The sequence below is a fragment of the Pseudonaja textilis genome, chromosome Z, assembly GCF_049901715.1.
Source record: "Pseudonaja textilis isolate UNSWEBS1 chromosome Z, rPseTex1.2, whole genome shotgun sequence".
Taxonomy (NCBI): domain Eukaryota; kingdom Metazoa; phylum Chordata; class Lepidosauria; order Squamata; family Elapidae; genus Pseudonaja; species Pseudonaja textilis.
Window position 1 is genome coordinate 56889062 of NC_142008.1, and position 21438 is coordinate 56910499.

Sequence of the window (21438 nt, forward strand, 5' to 3'; positions counted from 1 at the left end):
GTGGTGGACTTGTAAGGATGCAAAAAATACTGAACTAAAATCCACACGTGGTTGAAAAAAATGACCCAAAACATATAGATTTGAAACCAGAGATATTTTTATTGGGAATTTTACCTGAAATATATAGTAAAGACTTGAAATACCTGATTGTGAATGTATTAACGGTGGCTAGGATTGTATTTGCTAAAAACTGGAAACATGAGAAAACACCATCACAGGAAGAAATCATTAAGAAAATATTGGAATGTGCTGAAAGGAGCAGATTGACATTTGAAATTAGAGAACAGGATGATAAACAATTTTATAAAGTTTGGGATCTATTCTATCAATGACAATAAAGTATAGTAACGAAATATGTAGACTTTTAGAAAATACTAAATATATAAAGATGTATTCTTTCCTTATTATATCTACAAAATGATTTTAGGATAGATTTGGGGTGATAATTTGAATTGTCACAAAACAAATTAAATAAATATGACTATTTCCTAAAGCATGAATGAATAAAAGTATAGTCAAATGACTGATTAATAATGATACTAATGTATTTAATATTGGATTGAAAATACGAGATCATATACAATGTAATTGTAATTGAAGACTATGAAATGGAAGCACAAAACAATTTGTAAACCAACCGGCACACTGTATGTACATATATGGAAGATGGCCTAATGTTTTTATGTTTTGTTTGTTTATGTTTGTTTTAAAAACCAATAAAAATTTAAAAGAAAAAAAGAAAGAAAGAAAATAATAGCAGAAAAGTTGAAGAGATTTTTGAACCAATTTATACACCCAGATCAAAATGGCTTTTTACCTAAGAGACAGATTAAAGACAATATGAGAATAATTTTGGACATGCTGGAATATTATGAAGCTCACCTGGAAAAGCAAATGGCGTTGATTTTCTTAGATGCAAAGAAGACCTTTGAGAATATGAGTTGGCAGTTCATGCTGGCACAATTAAAAGAAATGGACTTTGGAGAAAATGATTAAATGTTAAAATGATTGCGGCATTATATCATAAACAAACTGCAAAATTTATGGTAAATGGTGATATGACAGAAAATGTGAATATCAAAAAGGGTATGAGACAGGGATGTCCCTTCTCACTATTACTATTCATTTTGACCTTGGAAGTATTAAATAGAAATACTGGACAGGAGGGAGATAATAAATAAAAAAGGAAGAGTATAAGCTACAGGAATTTGCAGATGACCTACTTTTTATTTTAGAAGAGCCAATGGAAACAAGACCTAAACTACTAGAAAAAACAGAAGAATATGGTGAAGTTCAGGACTGAAAATGAATAGAGAAAAAACTAAAATGTTAGTGAAGAAAATTATAGATAAACAGAAAAAGGAATTAATTAAGAGATTGGATATTTAGATTACTAAGAAAAGAAAATACTTAGGGGGTTTTCTAACAGCCAAATGCGTAATGATTAAGGAAGATAACTATCAGAAACTATTGCAACAAATCAAGACAGATTTGGAAAAATGAAAGGTTTGGAATTATCATTAATAGGAAGAGTAGCAACAATTAAAATGAACATATTGCCATGGTTACTATATTTATTTCAAACAGTCCTGATAAATTTGGGGAAAAAATATTTTGAGGATCTTAACAAAACAATATTGAAATTTATCTGACAAGGGGAAAAAGCAAGAATTAGCTTATTTCCACAGGATGCACGAGTGAGAGGGGGTTTTGGACTGCCTAACTGAGAACTATATTACCAAGCCATGGCCTTAACATGGATGAAAGAATGGATAGTACTGAAGAATTCAAGACTGTTGACTTTGGAGGGGCATGATTTACAACTGGATTGGCATGCTTTTTTTTGGTATGGGAAAAACAAGACACATGGTTACTTTCAGAGGCACTATATAAGAAAAATTCTAATGTTAACATGGGAAAAAATTAGAGAACAGCATTATTTGAAAGTACCAGTTTGGCTTTCTACAATGGAAGCACTTAGTCATCCAAATATTTTTAACATGGGAAATACTGTAAGAGATAATGACATTTTAAATGAAAGGGGTGAGCTCAAAACCAAGCAAGAACTGGATGAGCAAGGGATCAGTATGATTTGGTATTCATATTTGTAAATACAGTCGTGATACGAAAAATATGTTAAAACATATAGCTTTTATAAAGAACTGACAGAATTGGATAAGATACAGGAACAAAAGAAAAGCTGATAAAATTGTATAATTACTTGGGTATTAAATTAGAAGAGGAACAAGTGAAGGAGACAATGATAGCATGGGCAAAGAATTTTGGTTATACAATAGCACTTGATTATTGGCAGAAACTATGGGATAGAAACTATAAGGTAACAATGTCAACCATATAAGATGTTTTATAGATGGCATTTTTGTGCCAGCAAGGTTGGCAAATATGTTCAAAGATATATCAGCAAAGTGCTGGAAATGCCACCAAACACCTGGCACATACTATCATATGTGGTAGACAGGTACTGAAGCAAAAAAATACTGGACAAAAATACATTTATGGTTGGAAAAGATGATACAAAAGCATGTTGACTTAAAACCAGAAATATTCCTGTTGGGGATCTTAGCTGAAACCTACAGTAAAGAGAATGTATATTTGATTATTCATGTACTAACTGCAGCAAGAATTGTATTTGTTCAAAACTGGAAGAGGGAACAGATTCCTGTTGAAGAAAATATGATTAGGAAAATACTAGAATGTGTAGAAATGAATAATTTAACTCTTGCAATTAAAGAAAAAGAGCAAAACTGAATATTATAAGGTATGGGAATCATTCTATCAATGGCTAGAGAAAAAATTATGAAAACTAGATAAAGTTAACAGACTAGATAAGAATGTTGCAATATAGAAGATAGCTTAATAGAAATAAATAAGTTAAAGAGTAAAGGGATAGAGATATTAAGTATATTGAGACAAAATTAGAGAATAATACCAATGTAATGAATATGATTGCAATTATCAATTGTATTGCACAAGATATTTATTTCCAGATGACATGTCATCAAATGGAAGAAGATATGTCTGTAATAAAAATAAAATAAAAAACTTTATTTAAAAAAAGAATTCCCTAATGCTGAACTTCACCTCACTACCAGTATTAAAAGAAAAAAGCATTTTATGTTTTTGCTCTGCTTATTGTTTGGATTAATAATACCACTTTCATAAATTACAAACAAGAGTTTACAATGTTAGGTAAGAGATAAGAGCAGTGCCCCCAGCCCCATAGCAATTTGCGGTCATGAGAGGAAGCATGTAGAAGGTTGTTTAATACAATTTCTGAGCTGCAGTCTGAATTGATACAATGGGAGACATTCCATGAGAATACAAAAGCAGTCTTCAAGGTAACTAAGGGCAAATAACAGCAAACAGCCGGCAACAGTTCTAACACTATTTCTTAACAAGGAACAGTTGTCCCCAACAATGCTCAGAAGAACCCTTTATTACTTCTTCCCAATCCAAGTTAATATCAGGGCCTGAAATCTGTTTTTCAAGTTAAGCATAAATTAATCCTCTTTTATAAAATTACTATGGTCTAGGTTGTCCAGTAACATTTTTACATTAGCTATGTTTTTAAAGGAAGACAGCTACTGACCATAAAAAATATGAATTTTTCAACATTACCAGTGTTGGAACTTCACTTTTTATCTTGAATGCAAGAATAAAGAATGAGTTGTATAGAGTTATTACCAGAAGGAATCTATTCAGAACCGCTTTGAACTATCAAGTGAAAGTGACAGGTTTACTGCCTCTGTGTTCTGAAGTGTGAAATGGTCACTTCAGATCACTTACAGCTCTGGCAAGGCAGCTTAACAATACCAAATTCATCATATCAGCTCTGCTGAAAGCAGTGTTCCATAATGCACATGATGAAGAAACAGTCTCCCAAGGATTCTAGTCTTTTCCACTCACCAACCTCATGGTCTTAAAAAGCACAGATTTAATTTCCTCAATGAATATGCAACGTTCTGAATCTGAATTATATTCTTATAGATCAAACAAACAAGAATTTTAAATGTGCCCTGTATAAAATCCCTTTCTAATTCAAATGCCCCTTATATAGACCAGCAGTAGGGGCTCAGACTGATTGTAAAAGTATAAGGCAACTCATTCATTAAAATTTTCTAATTCTGAGACAGTCATTTAAGCTCATCAGTCTGGAACCCACATTTCAAATCTGATATTAGCACAATTGAGAAAGTCCAGAAATATTTCACAAGAAGAGTTCTCCACTCCTCTACTCGTTGTAGAATACCTTATGCCACCAGACTTGAAATTCTAGAACTAGAAAACCTTGAATTACACCGTCTTCGGTCTGATTTAAGCATGGTATATAAAATCATACATTGCAATGTCCTACCTGTCAATGAATACTTCAGCTTCAACCATAACAACACAAGAGCACACAACAGATACAAACTCAAGGTTAACCGCACCAAGCTTGATTGCAGGAAATACGACTTCAGCAACAGAGTGGTCAATGTCTGGAATACTCTAGCCGACTCTGTAGTTTCTTTCCCAAACCCCAAAAACTTTAACCTTAGACTGTCTACTATTGACCTCACCCCTTTCCTAAGAGGTCTCTAGGGGGCGTGCATAAGCGCACCAACGTGCCTACCGTCCCTGTCCTATTGTTTCTTTTATTTTTCTTATATGTACCTATTTTATGTATTCATAACTATGTATACACTTATACTTATTATCTTGTAAACAATTGACAAATAAAATAAAATAAAATTTGGAACACAACAATAGCTTTTAGGTTCCTATGTTTGAAGAGTAAATACAGCAAATACATTTTTTCTAGACACTCTAAAAAAACTGTGTTTGTAATATCTTGCTGCAAATAAAATGAATGCAGATCCTTAATTTCTACAGTTAAAATAATAAAAAAGAAGATGGTAATGGTTCTTACTTAAACTCTAAAAAAGATTTCTTCCTTTTTTTGACAGCTGTTTAACCTTCCAAAATGCAAAAAAAAAAAAAAGTACAGTAGTCAACAGTTTTCTCCTAGACAAACTATGGTTCAAAGATGTAATGTGTAAACATAAAACATAAACCTAAAAGGTCAGTGCATAATATGAAGGACTAGCTCGATACCCGTGCTTCGCTATGAAACTATGTGGTTGGGCTTAGTTTTTCAGGAGGAAAATAAGGGGAGGAAAATTCTGCCTCTGCCTACCAGCATCCATTGGTATTCATCTGGCTAGTATATATTCATCTGTCAGTATATGAGAGAGTTGAGGGCTGTTTGGACAGTCAAACATGGAAACTGAAACAGTATTTGCTATGCGAGCAAGAAGGACATAGCAAGGAGCCTGGGCGTGGCTTAGCTCAACTATTCTGTACTAAAGCTGCTTGGTGCTGTGAAACTGAAACTTGCTCTCCTCTGCTTGTGTTTTGCATTTGGAACAGATTTCTTTTCAAGTGGGGAGGAGGAGTAGAACTCCTTAGCATCAAAGCGTGTTAATAATAATATATGAATTACTAATGCTGTCATGGTCATTTTGAAAAATCCTTTCTTAGTGAGCACCTAGAAGCCAAGAGGAACATACGTGCCAAATTTCAAATAGGATTTACAGTCCTGGAGATTTTGTGATGAAGCGTGAGTGGTATTTCACTTTTATATATATAGATTAACTTGAATGTAAACATTAAAACATTAAATATACAGAAAACATACTCACCTTGGACATGGGCAATTAACCCAGTGTGAAATGGAAAGTAAAGGTGAGACCTCTTTTTCTTTAAAGGAAATAATGTTGGGCAATTGCACAGGTAAGTCATCATAAGGTACAGGAACGGTGCCACAATTCTGACAATGAATGATTGGAATAGGGGTGCCCCAATAACGCTGTCGTGAGATCAGCCAATCTTTTAGTTTATTACTTGTTAAGAATCCTCCTATGTTTTTGTTTTTGGCTTGCTGAGTGATGGCATTTAATGCCTTTTCTCTAGTCATACCTGTAAACTGTTTTACAAAAAAAAAGTGTGCGTCTTTACTCAACAATCACATTTTGTAACGAACTACTTCAAGTAACTAATCTAATTAAATATAAAGTACACACTACCATGAATAAGTATTTATTCACAATTGAATTAATTTTGTACATAATTAGAGATGGAATTTGTTTTAATTAATGGAAGGACAGAGGGAAGATTTTTCTATTTCAAAGGAAAGTTAAAAACTGAAGAAGGCAGCTTCAAATTTCAATATGTACCTTAGTAGTGAACATAATTTTCTTTATTAAATTTGGTACATCTTATCTCATACTGTAGTTCTAGAAACATTTGCTTTGAGATAACACACCTGTTTAGTTAACTTTTCTTATTATGGCAATGAAAAATAAATGTCTTTATTTTTTTTAAAAACAGCCTTTCTCAGCTACTGCTTGATACTCCATCACTGACAAATCAGCAGAACTGCTTTATAGGACAATTGCAGGGTCTGGCAGTTGAAGGGAGTTGAACTTCTTGTATTCTGGTCAAAATAAAATCTACATTATTAGCACAATTATGGATCTGTCCTGACCCCATCTAAAAACTAGTGTCCCTTTAAGACAGCAACATGTCATGAACACTAAACAACTCAGAGCCATTGCTGCAGGTAATTGTGGTTCATTCAGGTAATTCCTGGTTTTTCTCTCCATGGCTTATTTCTATACTCAAATAAAGCATAAAGACACTGCATAATCTGGAAGCTATTTAATCTGAATAATTTAACACAGCCTGTATAGATGTGCATTTAAATTAGTTTCATTTATTACTGTTTTCTGCACATTTAAAAAAAATGTCTGATATATTATAGTACAATACAATATGGAGATGAATACTATGCTTGAATTATTGGCAGGCATCATGGAAGAATGGGGAGATAAAGCAGAAACTTTTACTAAGATACCAACCTCTCCAGAGTTTATCAGTCTCTGTGAGCCATCTGGAAATGTTTCAATTACTTCAGCAAAAGCAAGGCCCATTTTTTTAGCAACTTCAGCATCATCTGGGCTAATGCAAGGGATTCCTGGAAAGAAAAAAATATGTTAAAAAACAAATTCTCAACATAATTTTATTTATTTATTTATTTATTATTTTTGTCAATTGCTTACAAGATAATAGGTATAAGTAAAACAGTTCTGAATACAGATACATATAAGGAAAAAAAAACCCAATAGACAGGGACAGTAGGCACGTTGGTGCGCTTATGCACACCCCCTACAGATCTCTTAGGAAAGGGGTGAGGTCAACAGTAGACAGTCTAAGGTTAAAGTTTTTGGGGTTTGGAGAAGAAACCACAGAGTCAGGTAGAGTATTCCAGACATTGACCACTCTGTTGCTGAAGCTGTATTTCCTGCAATCAAGTTTGGTGCAATTAACCTTGAGTTTGTATCTATTGTTTGCGCTTGTGTTGTTATGGTTGAGCTGAAGTATTCATTGACAGGTAGGACATGTATGATTTTATATACTATACTTAGATCAGACCGAAAGCGGCATAGTTCTAGGTTTTCTACGTCTAGAATTTTGAGTCTGGTGGCATAAGGTATTCTGCAACAAGTAGAGGAGTGGAGAACTCTTCTTGTGAAATATTTCCGGACTTTCTCAACTGTGTTAATATCAGATACGTAATGTGGGTTCCAGACTGATGAGCTGTATTTGAGTATTGGTCTAGCAAATGTTTTGCATGCTCTAGTTAGTAGTGTAATATTACCAGAGAAAAAGCTATGTAGGATTAGGTTAACAACTCTTATCTCCTTTTTGGCTATATAGTTACAGTGGGCTCTAGCACTTAGATCATTAGAGATGAGTACTCAAAGACCCTTGATAGAGTTTGGATCATCAACAAGGTCTTGATTATTCAGCCTGTATTTTATTTTTTGATTTCTTTTTTGCCAATATGTAGGACAGAGCATTTATTTGTTGAGATTTGAAGTTGCCATTTGTTTGACCATTCTGATACATAGTCAAGGTCTTTTTGAAGGGTAGCAGTATTGTCTGTGGTGTTGAATAGCTTTACATCATCAGCAAAGAGAACACAGTTGCTCTTGATGTGATCACAGAAGTCATTTATGTAGTGTATGAAGAGAGTTGGTCCTAGAACACTGCCTTGGGGAACACCACTGTTGACAGGTACAGAATTTGATAGGATGCTCCCAATTTTGACCATTTGTTGTCTGTTTGACAGGAATGCTTCTTTCCAGTTATGCAGGTTCCAGAGATACCGTAAGATTTTAGTTTTAGGAGTAGTTTGTCGTATACCACTGAATCAAAGGCTTTACAGAAGTCTATGTAGATTGCGTCTATTGCTTTGCCCTGATCGAGTTGTGTAGTCCATATGTTTTTGCAGTGTAAGAGTGTAAGAATTTCCACTTTTGTGTGAGTGTACACAAGGAGCTTTTCTATTAAGAGTTTAATGGTAGTAATTGTATGCTCCTGTGTCTACTTCTATTTCCCTGAAATCTAACGTGCTATTTCTTAAGCATTCAATTTTCAAATTCAAAGTGCCATCACCTTCTTTAAACTAAAGTAGCAAATACTCCTTCCTTCTATTTTTTCCACAATAATCCAACTACATGAAATGGGTTGGGCTTAGAAAGAGTGACTGGCTCAGTCACCCAGCTGACCTTCAAGCGTAAGGCAAAGTAAAACTAATGATCTCTTGGTGTCTGCAAAATCTAAATATGCTAACCATAATGGTTATGTCAAGTAAATCTTTACTTTTCTTTCAAGTGGTGGTCTTGTATAGATAGTTTTAATGTCAATAAAACTTAAATAAAGACTTCCGGTTTGCCAGGCTTCGGCGGCGGCAGGGATTCGCGATCCTGAGTGATCCCTGTTGCGCTAGCCGTCTTGATGCCTCCGATCCCGACGGGTCTGGAGGATAAGGCTGCCCCGTAGAGGCAGCCGAAGATAGGGGGGATCCGGACAGGGGTTTGGGAGTGTCGCAGACCCCCTCCCCAGCCGGCAAACCCCCCTTTTCTCAAGGCGGTGGAGCGATGGTCAGTAATGGCCGCCACAAAGAAGCCGGCAGGTGGACAAGATTGCGCAGGAGGAAGAAGGAGAAAGTTCTGAAGTGAAAGTTCTTTGGCTGAACTGGGATCTTAAGATACATCTAACATACTGAAAATCATGATTTTTTGAATGATACATTGTTTCCAGAGGAGATTCTCAAAGCGGCGAATGGAAGTGCTGAAAGGGAAAGTTCACTCTCCTTCCCTACGGAGTTAACAAATGGACATTGAAAAACCTGCTTTTCTATAGAAGGTAAAATTTAAAGCTCTTTGTTACAAGTGGGAAGGGAGAGGACAAAAAAAAATTATATTAAGATCTTGTTGGAGGAGATGCCTTGAAGATTTTGAGACTAGAAGTTAATTGCAATAAGGCTTTAAAATATAGACTGGTGTTTGTTTGTTTTTAATTGATATTACCCCAGTAAGAGAAAGTGCAAAGGGAAGAACTTTGTGCTCTGTTTGGACTGCTTGATGACTCTGGGACTTTGGGGAACTGTTTTAAGTTTTGAAACATCTTGGTTGTTTTAAGAAGGAGAAAAGGAAAAAAAAGAAGAAAAGGTTTATAATGGCTTTATCTTTTGATGAACTAAGAAAGGAATATGGAAAAATAAAGAAAGAAGGCAAGGATGCTTTGGGAGAGGCCTTTAACTTTTTAGAAATGGCGCTTGCTATTTATCAGCAAACACAACAACAGATGGAGGAAGCAGAAGAAGACGAAGAAGAAGAAGAAGCCATCTTTAATGAATCAAAAAGTTTGATTAAGAAAGAAAAGAGAAAGAGAGGAAGGAAAATGAAGGACTTAAGACTTAAAAAAACACCCAAGAAAGAGAAAAATAAGACGCAAAATCAATATAATGTCAGAAAGCAAAAGAAAAGAGGAATACAACAGAGAGGGGAAGCTAAAAAGGCGGAGGTTAGGAGGGGGGGGGGTAAAAAGGCCAGGTGGGATAAGAAAGGAAGGGAAAAGGGGGGGAAAAGCCACAAAGGTATGAAACAAGATGGGAAAAAGCAAATTTTTTTTAGGGATAAAGGGTAATGTACAATTTATAAAAAGAAAAAGATTCTGCAAAAGTACATAAGATAGTATTGTAGTACTTGTATTAGAAATAGAAAATTAGAATTTTATAAGATCTAATAAAAGATTAAAATGCTTAATAATGATAGATTTCAAGATTTAATAAAATATTAAAGGAAATGTTTAAAATATTTAGGTCAATTATAGAGTTTAATTGGCTATTGTGTTAATGTTATTATAAACTTATTATTGCAGCATTTGTTTTTTGAAATAGACAATTGGAATGTTACAAGATTTAATAAATTAAAATATTAAAAAGTTTAAGATTTAATGATAGATTTTAACATTTAATTATGTACTTAATTATTTTATAGATTTATTAGTCTCTCTTTTTCTTAAAATTTAGTAGGTAGAATGTACTAAGCAGAATCAGATTGGGAACTAGGTGTTATTTTAAATGTCAATTTAGGGGAACGATAGAAAGGCATCATACTTCGATTAGTGATTCCAGGGGAAATCTTTTTTTTTTATTATAGAGAATGAGATAAATGGATAATTGGAAAAGAATGGACAAAAGATACAAGTATAATGATTTAAAGTAAGATGAAATAAATAAAACAGAATTAAGAAGAGTGAAAAGCGGGGAGAAGTTATATAGAAGATATAGAATGGTAAATAAGATAGGTAATGGTATATAAGATGAGCATGAATTTAATTGAAGTCCGTATAAAGAGAGGTAATCTGGGGCCAAGCCACTTTCTAAAAAGAAGTTTTATGTTTTTGTGTTTTGTGTGTTTATGTTTGATTGAGAATTAATAAAACCTTGGAGGAATGTTAGATGAGAATAATTGTAAACAAGTCAGAGAGAAATATAAATATGATGACTATAAAATAATAAATATAGAAAAGAAATGTAATGGAATAAGAGTAAAGAGAAATAATGAGAAATTTGTTAAAAGATATTTATGTGTCCATATGGAAATGGGATAAATTAGGATTATGCTGTATAAAATAATGTTTTATCTGCCCTGTAAAAACTTACAATGGAAAGAGGTTTTATGTTTTCAATGTTTAATGATGTTTTGTTTGTCTTTAAAATTAATAAAATTTGTTTAAAAAAAAACTGAAATAAAAGTAACAGCGATGGTGTATTTTACTAACCTATTTTCAAATCAAGGCAGCCTTCAAACTCTGATTTTTCTGAGATGACTACAGGTATTTCCTGATTAGTGAGTAAATTCATAGCAGTCACTGAGGTAAGAGAATCTGTAAAATATACAGTTTGAAGCATTATTTCAGATGGTATATTACTCCATCAATAAATCTAAGATAAATAAATCATATAATAGATAATAGGCATTGCAGATGTCAGTAAGTAGAAAAAACTTCTTACCACATATGGTGGACATGTAAAAAAATACAAAAACACCAGAAATACATACCATGCACAATGCAGAAAATGTTAAAATTAAAATGAAATAACTCTTTTTATTAGAAATCATTAAAAAAAACTAATAAGATATATCATAGTTTCATGAGATAAATGTTTACAGGAGCAAGAATAAACTGCTCACTATTGAAAAAAAACATTTCTGGTAATATCTGATTGGGAATTCTTGGAAACTTGGCAAACATAGCAATGGCAAAACTAATAGTAATAACAGAAATTTAACTAAATTTAAGAACCATTCCATATATATAAAACACATCATGCAGCATAGCAAATTTAATAATTTACAGACTGTTTAAAAGGGGGGGGTTGAAAAAGAAGAAAATGTTTCATTTCTCATCCAAGAAGCTTTATCAATTATTCATCAGAAAAAAACAGTCTAGTTGCCATTTGAAAAAGCACTTTTGAGACATCTATGACCAGGATAACTGAGAATCTCCACAGACAAATCTACAGATTGGTTTTCAGGGGACCTAAACTCGTTAAAATATAGCAAAGTAGCAGATATGTAAAAGACAGCAAGTTGGAAACTTACTTATTTTTCTTTATAGTTTTAATTACAAAAACATTTAAATGCAGAATTTAAATATATTATATAAATATCATTGTACTGAAATATACTATAATACTGAGAATATGGAGCAATAGACAATCTATATAACTAGATTTAATAATATGTAAGTTGACTGTCATAGTATTAATATTTTATGGGGATATCTCTTCAAAACTCTCTCAACTAATTACTGTTTTAAATATTTTATTATAGTAGCAATATTATATTTTTGGTTTTACTTCATCATATATACTAATTTCTATACTTTATCATTAAAATGTTTAAATAAAAAATAAGTTAAAAAAGAAACATTATTTCACATTGTTATTTCAAATGTACAGTTTTACTAAGAATTTCTGTTCTATTTTTCACAACTTCAGATTGAATTTGCTTTCTTAATTTTCAACAGTGTTCTAAAAGACTAATATGGATTAGACGTTTTGGCTAGCACAAAGGCATTTGAATTAATCTCTTACTTAAAAGAAATCATGACAGAATTAAAACTTTTAACATATCTCTGCCAAAACTTTAACAATATTTTTAAAGTAGACATTTCTGGGATAAAGAATTTGATTCTCCAATAAAACACTATGAATGAATTCAGGCTTTTAAAATATTAAAGTAGTATCTACAAATCTGAGATTATGGTTAATTCATCAAAAATGAATTTAGAGTGTATTTGATTCTACAAAGAATGCATTTGAAAGGATATCAATTTTCTATGCTTGAATATGTAAAAAAATTGTTACAATCATATGATCTTTTGGTATTTTTTTAGATACTTTATTAAGGTATATACCCATGATGGTGAACCTATGGCATGCTTGTCATGTTGGAAGTGGCATGCAGAGCCACTTCTGCTGGCACCCAAGGTCACTTGGAAGAGCCCCACTGCGCATGCGCGCATGCGCTGCCCACCCAATAGCTGATTGTCAGGTATCTGGTGCACATGCACGGGGGTGCATGGGAGACACACGCACATGTGTAGGATGCGCCCCCCCATACGCATTGCCTTCTGGGTGCTGGCATGTGAGCGCGCATACGCAAGCCCGCACACAATTTTCAGCATAGGAGCTCAAAGAGGTTAGCCACCACTGGTATATACTGTAAACAATTATGTTAAATGTTAAAGATGTTAATGTAATGTTGACTTTTATGCAACAGCTTTGGAATTTAACTGTTTATCAGGAATGAGGGGAATGGGATTAAAGAATTACTCTGACAAATTAGAAAACCAGATACTAAGGAATGATTGTCAGGAAATGTAATCAGATTCGAAAAGTCAATATTATCTATTAATCAAAGGATGTTGTAATATTTATTTTATGAAAAAGATTTTGTGATATTTTAAACAAAATTTGTTCTGTTCATATTATTTTAAAAGGTAAGAGACAGTGAAGATTTTACTCTGCTAGTTGTTGATCACTCTAGCAGGCAGTGCTCATCTCTGTTTCAAGACCATTGAACCAGGGCTGTCCGAAGACAATTCCACGTGCCCAACATGACATGTGGAGCACTGTTACCGTCCCACCGAAGTGCTACCTATTTATCTATTTGTATTTGCATCAGTGATGGGATTCAAATAATTTAACTGGTTCTCTGCCCTAATGACAGACTGGGTGGACGTGGCTGGGTGGTCACGTGACTGGGTGGGTGTGGCCAATTTGATTGGTCTCACCCTTAGGAAATTTCTCCTTAATCCAACTCACAATAAAACAGCACAATAAAATAGCACTGTTCCAATATTTAGAATATAATAGAATAACAGAGTTGGAAAGGACCTTAAGAGGTCTTCTAGTCCAAACCCCTGCTTAGGCAGGAAACCCTACTCCACTTCCGGCAAATGGTTATCTAATCTCTTCTTAAAAACTTCCAGTGTTGGAGCAGTTACAACTTCTGGAGGCAATGTTCCACTGATTGTCAGGAAATTTGAGGGGCTCCTACAAAAATGAGGGGGTCAATCTATTTTCCAAACCACCAAAAGCTACAACAAGAAACAATGGATGGAAACTAACCAAAGAGAGAAGCAACCTAGGACTAAGGAGAAATTTCCTAAGGGTGAGACCAATCAACCAATGGAATAGCTTCAGAAGTTGTGGGTGCTCCATCACCAGAGGCTTTCAAAAGGACAGTGCCAGGAATCACTAAAACAATGCTTAAAACAAACTTAAAACAGCCATTCCCCCTTTAAAAAAAAGTCAACCCCAAAGCAAACGCAGCAGCTGAGAGAAAAACTAAGAGCAGCCGCTCATGCTAATTGAAAGCCTGGGCATGTTGCCAAAAGCCATTAATCCTTCCAACTCTATTATTCTATGTTCTCTATATTCTAAATTGTGTGCTTCACAGTAGAAGCAATACAGATGGCTGGACCACACATGCATTAAATTCATGGCCTGTATGAGCAAGCTGCATCATTGTCCCCTCCTGTATCTTTCCCCCCAGGAAGAAACAAGAAGTAGACAACACTGCAGCAGCTAAAAAAGGGGGAACTCCAGGGAGTATCAGCTGATCACATAAGTGTTACTTAATACTCTTTATAATGAAAATGTTTGTGATCTTGTTCTTCCTGAAGAACAAGATGGGTGATTGATGGGTTTCTCTGCTCTAATGATGTTTCTGTTGTTTATTGACTTGATTCAGCATGTATGGCTGCATTCCAGCTGCAACTGTTAAATGGTTTTTGGCTATCTGCCTGGAGCTATTAACTGAAGGAAGAGAGAGAGGGAAAAAAACTATCTTGCACTTTATTTTTAGCTGGTTCTCTGAACTGCATAAGCAATCAATTAATGGTTAAGCAAACAGGTGATAACCAGTTGAATTGCACCTGTGATTTGCATGCTTTTGAAGGCTAGGTTGGCAGGAGCTGGGCTGAGGACAGGAACTCATCCCATTGCGTTGCGCTCAGGTTTCCAGCCAACAAGCCCAGCATCTTAATCACTGAGCCACCATGCCCTTCAGATCATATTATAACAATATATTAATTAATAAACCGGAGACTGTTGATGAGTATAAAATATAAGGTAGGTTCTTCCATCTTCTTTTTTTTTGTATTTTTATTGGTTTGGGGTTGTCTTTCTTTCTTTCTTTTTATCCCTACATTTGTGTATGAGTAAGGTAAAAAAAAAGGAAGGTCTAATGTAATGTTTTGCTATTAACTATGCATAAAGCCATCTTTGAAGATCAAATATTATTTATTTGAAGTGAGATCAACATTTTTGAACTTAATTAGCTTTTAAAGAATACCAAATCTATCTTTCATTTTTTTTTCTCTTCAGTTAATTTCCCCCCTGAATTTATTCTCCAAGGTTTTATGAATAACATCACAATGGAGATCTCCCTAAATTTTTATTATTACATTAAGAGATTTTTGTTCCCATACATAACTTTTAAAAGATTATTCCTTAAAAATCCATGTGTTGTCTATGTATGAGTATTTGTTTATGTTTTAGTTGTTGGACTTACCAAAAAGGGTTTGTTCTATTAAAAGGGACCACTTCCTTTTTCCTCTTGATTTAACACAATAAAATGTTATATTCTGACTAATAGGAACAGAAGCAAATATTTTAGGGGAAAATTAACCATATACAATTGATAATCCTGAGTGATTACCATAATTCAGGTTATATATTCTAGTATTTCCTTGACTATGTTTTGTGATCATTTTGACTGATAACCATCAATTCAGATTACATATCCGTACCTATTTTTTGGTAGATGTTACCTCTTATGATGAAATATGGGACGTGTAAACTGATCAGTTCTGATTGACCAAAACAAGCAATGTTAAAATGGACAGTAAATTACCTTTTCCTTGAACAAATTCCCTCTGGAAAATTTCTTTGAGAAGGCTATTTCCATGTAACAATCGATGGTTAGATAAGATATACAAATGGGATGAGCCATATATAGCTTCAGGTACTGAGGCATATGCTGCTATTGTTTCTCCTGTTGGTTTGTTATTAATCTGTCAAACAAGGAAGTAGGATTATTACAATGTAATCAAAACATCATCCCTTTACAGGTATGTTTGAAACACTGAAGACATACCAGTTGTGTTTTGAGGACGATATGAAAATAGCATACCCTGGTTTGATTTGAATATATTGCTAAACATTGCTTTCTTTATATTGACTATGATTTGAATGAATTTCTGGATCTGATCAAGTTGGCCAATTATAGTTTGTGATCATTAGCTAGAATCATAAATGGACTATAGTTACTTACTTTATGGAATTTAGATTGTGTTCATTTCTTAGAAATTCAACAGAGAAAGGAAGAGTGCCCTGTTCATTCATTTCAGTGAAATTACTCACATAGCTTGAAATTTTTTTCCTGGGGTTTCACATAATTTCTTCCTTGTCTAAAAAGGCTTTATTTGTGCATTTTCTTACTAATATATTTTTGTTAAGGTGGTCATAGATGCTTTTATATTTTAAGAACCATATCTAACGTGGGCTACATATTGAAAGTTTCCTTTGTTCTTAATAACTGCAACTGTAGCCTTCTCCATCATCAGAAACCATTTATTTTCTGCTGCCAGAAAGTACAACAGTGGGTATTTCAATTACACTTCATACAATCCAATTTCGAAGGACTCTACTCATATTTCACAGATAAATTCTAACAGCTTTCAAACATTTGCAATTTATTGGGGAAAGGGGCGTTGGTTCTACCTGATATGCCTCTTCTCAGGGAGTTGAAAGGAGAATCTAGGCTGGGTTATCTCAAGCCTCGTAGCTCTACAGATCAAGTTGAAAAACTGCAGACCCCCCCCAACCCGGTAACGGTCCCCAGTTCTGAACAAAGTCGAGGCGAATTCCACTGTCCATTGTCCTCTGAAAGATAGTCCTCTTGATGGAAATACTTTTCCTGACTCTGACCAGACAGACCAGGGTGGGACTGAGAAGAGGTGTATCAGATAGAATCAATGCCCCTTCTCCACTGAGCCGAAGGAAGAATCCAGGCTGGGACATATAAAGTTGACTGTCCTACAGGTGGGAATTGGTCTGGTCTGAGGTCCCTGCCTCTACATATATGCTCTGAGCCAGTGACCCATGGTGGAAGATGTCACTCTGCGGCCCAAGATTGATGGCTGAAAGGAAATGAACAGGACTCAGTCTTCCTGAGGGAAGAGATTAGCTTGATGTAAATGTGGAGGGCCCTCCTGACATTCAAGGTGTGCCTTCATCTCCAGAGCATGTTTAAGCTCTGGGCTAAAGTCAGGCAAAATCAACTCCTGTGAACAATGGAATAAGGAGTTCACCTTGGGCAGAAAGGTAGGGTCCAACTACAGAACCATGCTATCCACAAGAAAAACACAAAGATCCATTCTAACTGATAAGGCTGCCAACTCTGAGATACACCTGGCCGATGTAATGGCCACTAGGAATGACACCTTGCATGTGAGTAGATGCAGGCTGGCTTCACACAAAAGTTCAAATGGAGAAGAAGTCAGCACCTGCAAGACCTTCGGCAAGTCCCATCAGAGGCTTCAAATTCGTGGCTCCCTGAAGGAAGGCTCTCACCTGGGGTGTTGGGCAAGAGTGTGAGTCCTCAAATGAAAGTACCGAGGCCAAAGCAGCCACCTGTCTCTTTAAGGTATTGGGGGAGAGACCTCTGTCCAAACCATCTTGCAGAAACTCCAACACATCTGCCACTGACACCGAAGTGGGCTCTAATCAGTGGCTGGGCTACCAACCACAGAAAATCTTCCACATGGCATCATATATTCTGGCTGTGAAAGGTTGTCTGGCCACCTGGATCATCTGAATGACCTTTTTGGAAAACCTCTCCCATTTCAGGAGCCAGACGGTCAACTGGAACCATTCTGGCTCGGGATGATCAATTGGACCCTGGCTGAGGGAGACTCTGTTCGGGGGAATTCTCCAAGTTCTGTCGACCAACAGGCCCACCAGATCGGGGAACCAAGGTTGCCGGGACCTGTAAAGGGGCTACCAACAAAACCTCCGCCCTCTCTATCAGTACCTTTCTGATTGTCCCTGGGATCAGCGGAAGGGGTGATGGCATACAATAGCCCCTGGGACCACCTGCACCAGAGAGCGTTGGCCCCTTCCGCTCCCAGTCCTGGAAACCATGCAAAATGAGTCGACGGGACCAGATGGCATTTGTCCAGATTTATCGAGAGCCCATGCTCCCGAAGTATCCTGATTGTTGTTATCAAATCCTTCTTCACCTAGAATTGGGAAGAGAATTCTATCAGGATGTCATCCAGATAACACTGTATCCTTATGGAGGTATGCCACTACAGCCGTCAGGAGCTTGGTAAATGTCCACAGGGATGATGCCAGGCTGAATGGAACAGCTCTGTATTGAAAGTGGTGGATGCCATAGCAAAGGAATTGCTCAGGAACTGACGGTGGTCTGAATGGATGGGCACATGGAGGTAGGCCTCCATCAGGTCTACCGAGGCCAAAAAGTCTCCCTTCCGAATTCCCTCGAGAATTGAGTAAAGGGAGTGCATCTTGAATCTTCGGTATATCAGATGCCTGTTGAATCCTTTCAAATTGAGAATTGATCACCACCACCCCGAGGCCTTTGGGATGACAAACAAAATGGAATAAAATCCCTGTCGCCTCTGGTTCCCTGGAACCAGCTGGATGGCATGGATATCCAGCAAAGGCTGGATTGCCGATTCCATAGGTGCCCTCTTCGTTGGGTCCTTGGAGACTGGGTAGCACATAAAGACCTGGGGGTGGGGAGAAAGAAATTCCAGGGAGAGTCCTGATCATATAATTGCCAGGATCCAAGCGTCCGTCGTACTCTCTTCCCACTTCTGCCAGAAGAGACTCAGATGGCCCCCTATGGGATAGGTGTCTCTGGCATCACTTGTTGTGTCTAAATGGCCTACTGGAAGGACCTCTTGCCCTCTGGCCTCTGATGGCCTCTGGCAGCAAAGGCTGGTCTATCAGCCTGAGAAGATCACTGAAATCACTATTTGGACGGGGAAAGCTCACCCCAACCTTCCCCTGTCTAAAGGAGGGCCTCCTGAAATAGGGTGAAGGGCGGTAATCAAAACGCCTTCCCTGAGAAGAGAGGATCTTTCGCTTGTGTCTGGCCTCCATTAAAAAGAGATTCAGAGACTCCCTAAAAAGCCTCTCCCCCTTAAAGGGGGCTGACGCCAGCTTCCATTTGTTCCTGGCATCCATTTGCCAATTTCGTAGCCAAAGAATCCTACGTGCTGTTACAGAAAAGGCAATGGCCCTGGATGAAAATTTGGCTGCAGTGAGCATAGCATCTGCTGTCAATTGTGCTGCAGTTATTATCTTATTTAGATCCTGTTGCACCTAAGGTCCTCATGTGGAATTCTGCCCTGCAATTGACTCAGCCACCGCAGAGAGGCCTGTGTGAAAAAGAACGCAGTTGTGGATGCTCTGATGGCCCAGGTGTCGGCCTGATGCGCCCCGCAGAGTGCCATGTCCTCCTTCCGGCCCTCCCCCTTTAATGCGTCTTTCACGTCCGGTGGTTTGACCAATGAGGATGCTAGAGCCGCAACTGGGCCATCCACCTTTGGCACCTCAATGATGTCCAAAAGATCTTGATTTTCATTAAACAGTCATCTCCGACCCACTAGGGCAAGTGTACACTCCTAGGGAGGCCCACTGCCTCTTGAACACATCCAAAAACATCTAGGGCACAGGAAAAGCACCCACCACTGATGTTTTCTCAGTGGAGATATAATCCTCCTGCTCTTCTCCTTCTTGGGCGACCGTGTCCTTCTTTAGATGGGCCATGTTCTTAGCCTTAATCACCAGAGTCTTAAATAGAGCCAGCTGGAAAAGGCCCCTAAATAAGGGGGTGCCTGCTGCCCCTGTCTCATCTTCCAAAAAGTCCCTTTCCGGTGGGAGTCCATTTCGGAACATAAGACTGGCTCCTCCCTGAGGGAGATGGAGAACATGCGACCCAGGTCACCTTGTAATGCGGCCCAGTGCCCACCCCAACCTTCGTGCCAGAGCCAGCGAGGAGGAGGAGGAGAAGCAGGCGCGAGGCAGGGCAAGGCGAGCGCCAGGCCAAGCAGCAACAGAAAAAGCAGGCGCCGTCAGAGCACCACCTCCTGCTGTTGCCACCACCGCCATCACCGCCGCTTCTGCCCCCGCCGCTTCTGCCCCCGCTGCCACTTCTGCCCCTGCCGTCGCTGCCGCTTCTGCCCCCGCCACCGCTGCTGCTTCTGCCCCGCCGCTGCTTCTGCCCCCGCCTCTGCTGCTGCTTCTGCCTTCCAGTCCTGCCTCATCCAGCCGGGCCATTTGCAGGAGGAGAGGTAGGCGCAAGGCGGGCGAGCTTTTCCCCGCAAAATTTGGCAGGAAAATAAACCATGATAAAAAAACTGTGATAAAAAAACTGTGATAAAAAAATAAATAATTTTTAATAAATAATTAATAATAAAAACAACTCACTAACTTCATTTCCAAATAAATTTAATATGTTAACTATATTTTCTATGGTTTTTTTGGATGATCAGGTATCATTACTGTTATTTTATTTTATGTGCGGCCCAAACCAAATTTTCATCTTCTAATGTGGCCCAGGGAAGGTGAAAGGTTGGACACCCCTGGTCTAAGGCCTTATGTCTGCACCTGGCCTGTCTCTCCTCTGCCCTATAAGGCCTTTTAGGGGCTAGGGATCTGGGTCTAATTCTGGCTGCTGTCTCTAAACCAGCAGACCTGGGCTTGGCTGATTATCTGACAGCTTTCTCTCTGCTCTGCTGAGGTGCTGACGATTCATGATCAGCTCCCCTGGCCGCCATTTTGGGCGCACCAAAATCAACTGTCAGTGGCAGAGAGAGGAAAAATATTTAAAAATTATTATTTTCTGCTGTCAGAAAGTACACCAGTGGGCATTTCAATTACTCTTCATACAATCCGTTACGCGGGGGGTGTCTACCCATATTTCACAGATAAATTCTAACAGCTTTCAAACATTTGCAATTTATTGGGAAAATACTTCTCAGTGATTTCCCAGGAACAACTTACTTTCAGCATAAACTCAAAATAACACCCAGTGCAATCCCCAAGCCAATTAGCTTGCATTTCCTTTATTCCATACCATTTGGGGAGATTTGATAAACCGTCAAGCAGGGCCTGCAATAATGATAAGAGGACATCTTAAATCATTGACATTAAAGAACAAGAACATTTGTACAGAACAAATTGTGCATGGCCTCTATATATCTAAGAGTATTTATATCTAAGAGTATATACTAAGAGTATGAAAAATACACAGGCAGTTAGCATCTGCAATCATCCCTAAAAGTAGTACAGGGATAGTATTCTTCCTTGAATTTAAATAGCTTTTATCATATATAAAAGACTACCTAGGTTTTAGCATTACTTTTAATGATTTTTTAATGATTAACAAGATGCAAATAAAAAAATCCAAAATGCAA

The 21438-nt window shown here is 37.0% G+C and overlaps 1 protein-coding gene across 8 annotated transcripts in view; it reads right to left on the reverse strand.

The window, feature by feature from the left end:
• The window catches only part of LARS2 (leucyl-tRNA synthetase 2, mitochondrial), a 207028-nt gene that overhangs the window by 105204 nt on the left and 80386 nt on the right, over positions 1-21438 (reverse strand). For all 8 annotated transcript variants that reach the window (XM_087916743.1, XM_087916748.1, XM_087916742.1 and 5 more), the window contains 5 exons: positions 21026-21133; positions 15843-16002; positions 11197-11301; positions 6921-7036; positions 5703-5986 (listed from right to left, as the gene is read on the reverse strand). In XM_087916743.1, coding sequence (XP_087772869.1) covers positions 5703-5986; positions 6921-7036; positions 11197-11301; positions 15843-16002; positions 21026-21133 — 773 coding nt within the window. The remainder of the gene's footprint in view (positions 1-5702; positions 5987-6920; positions 7037-11196; positions 11302-15842; positions 16003-21025; positions 21134-21438) is intronic.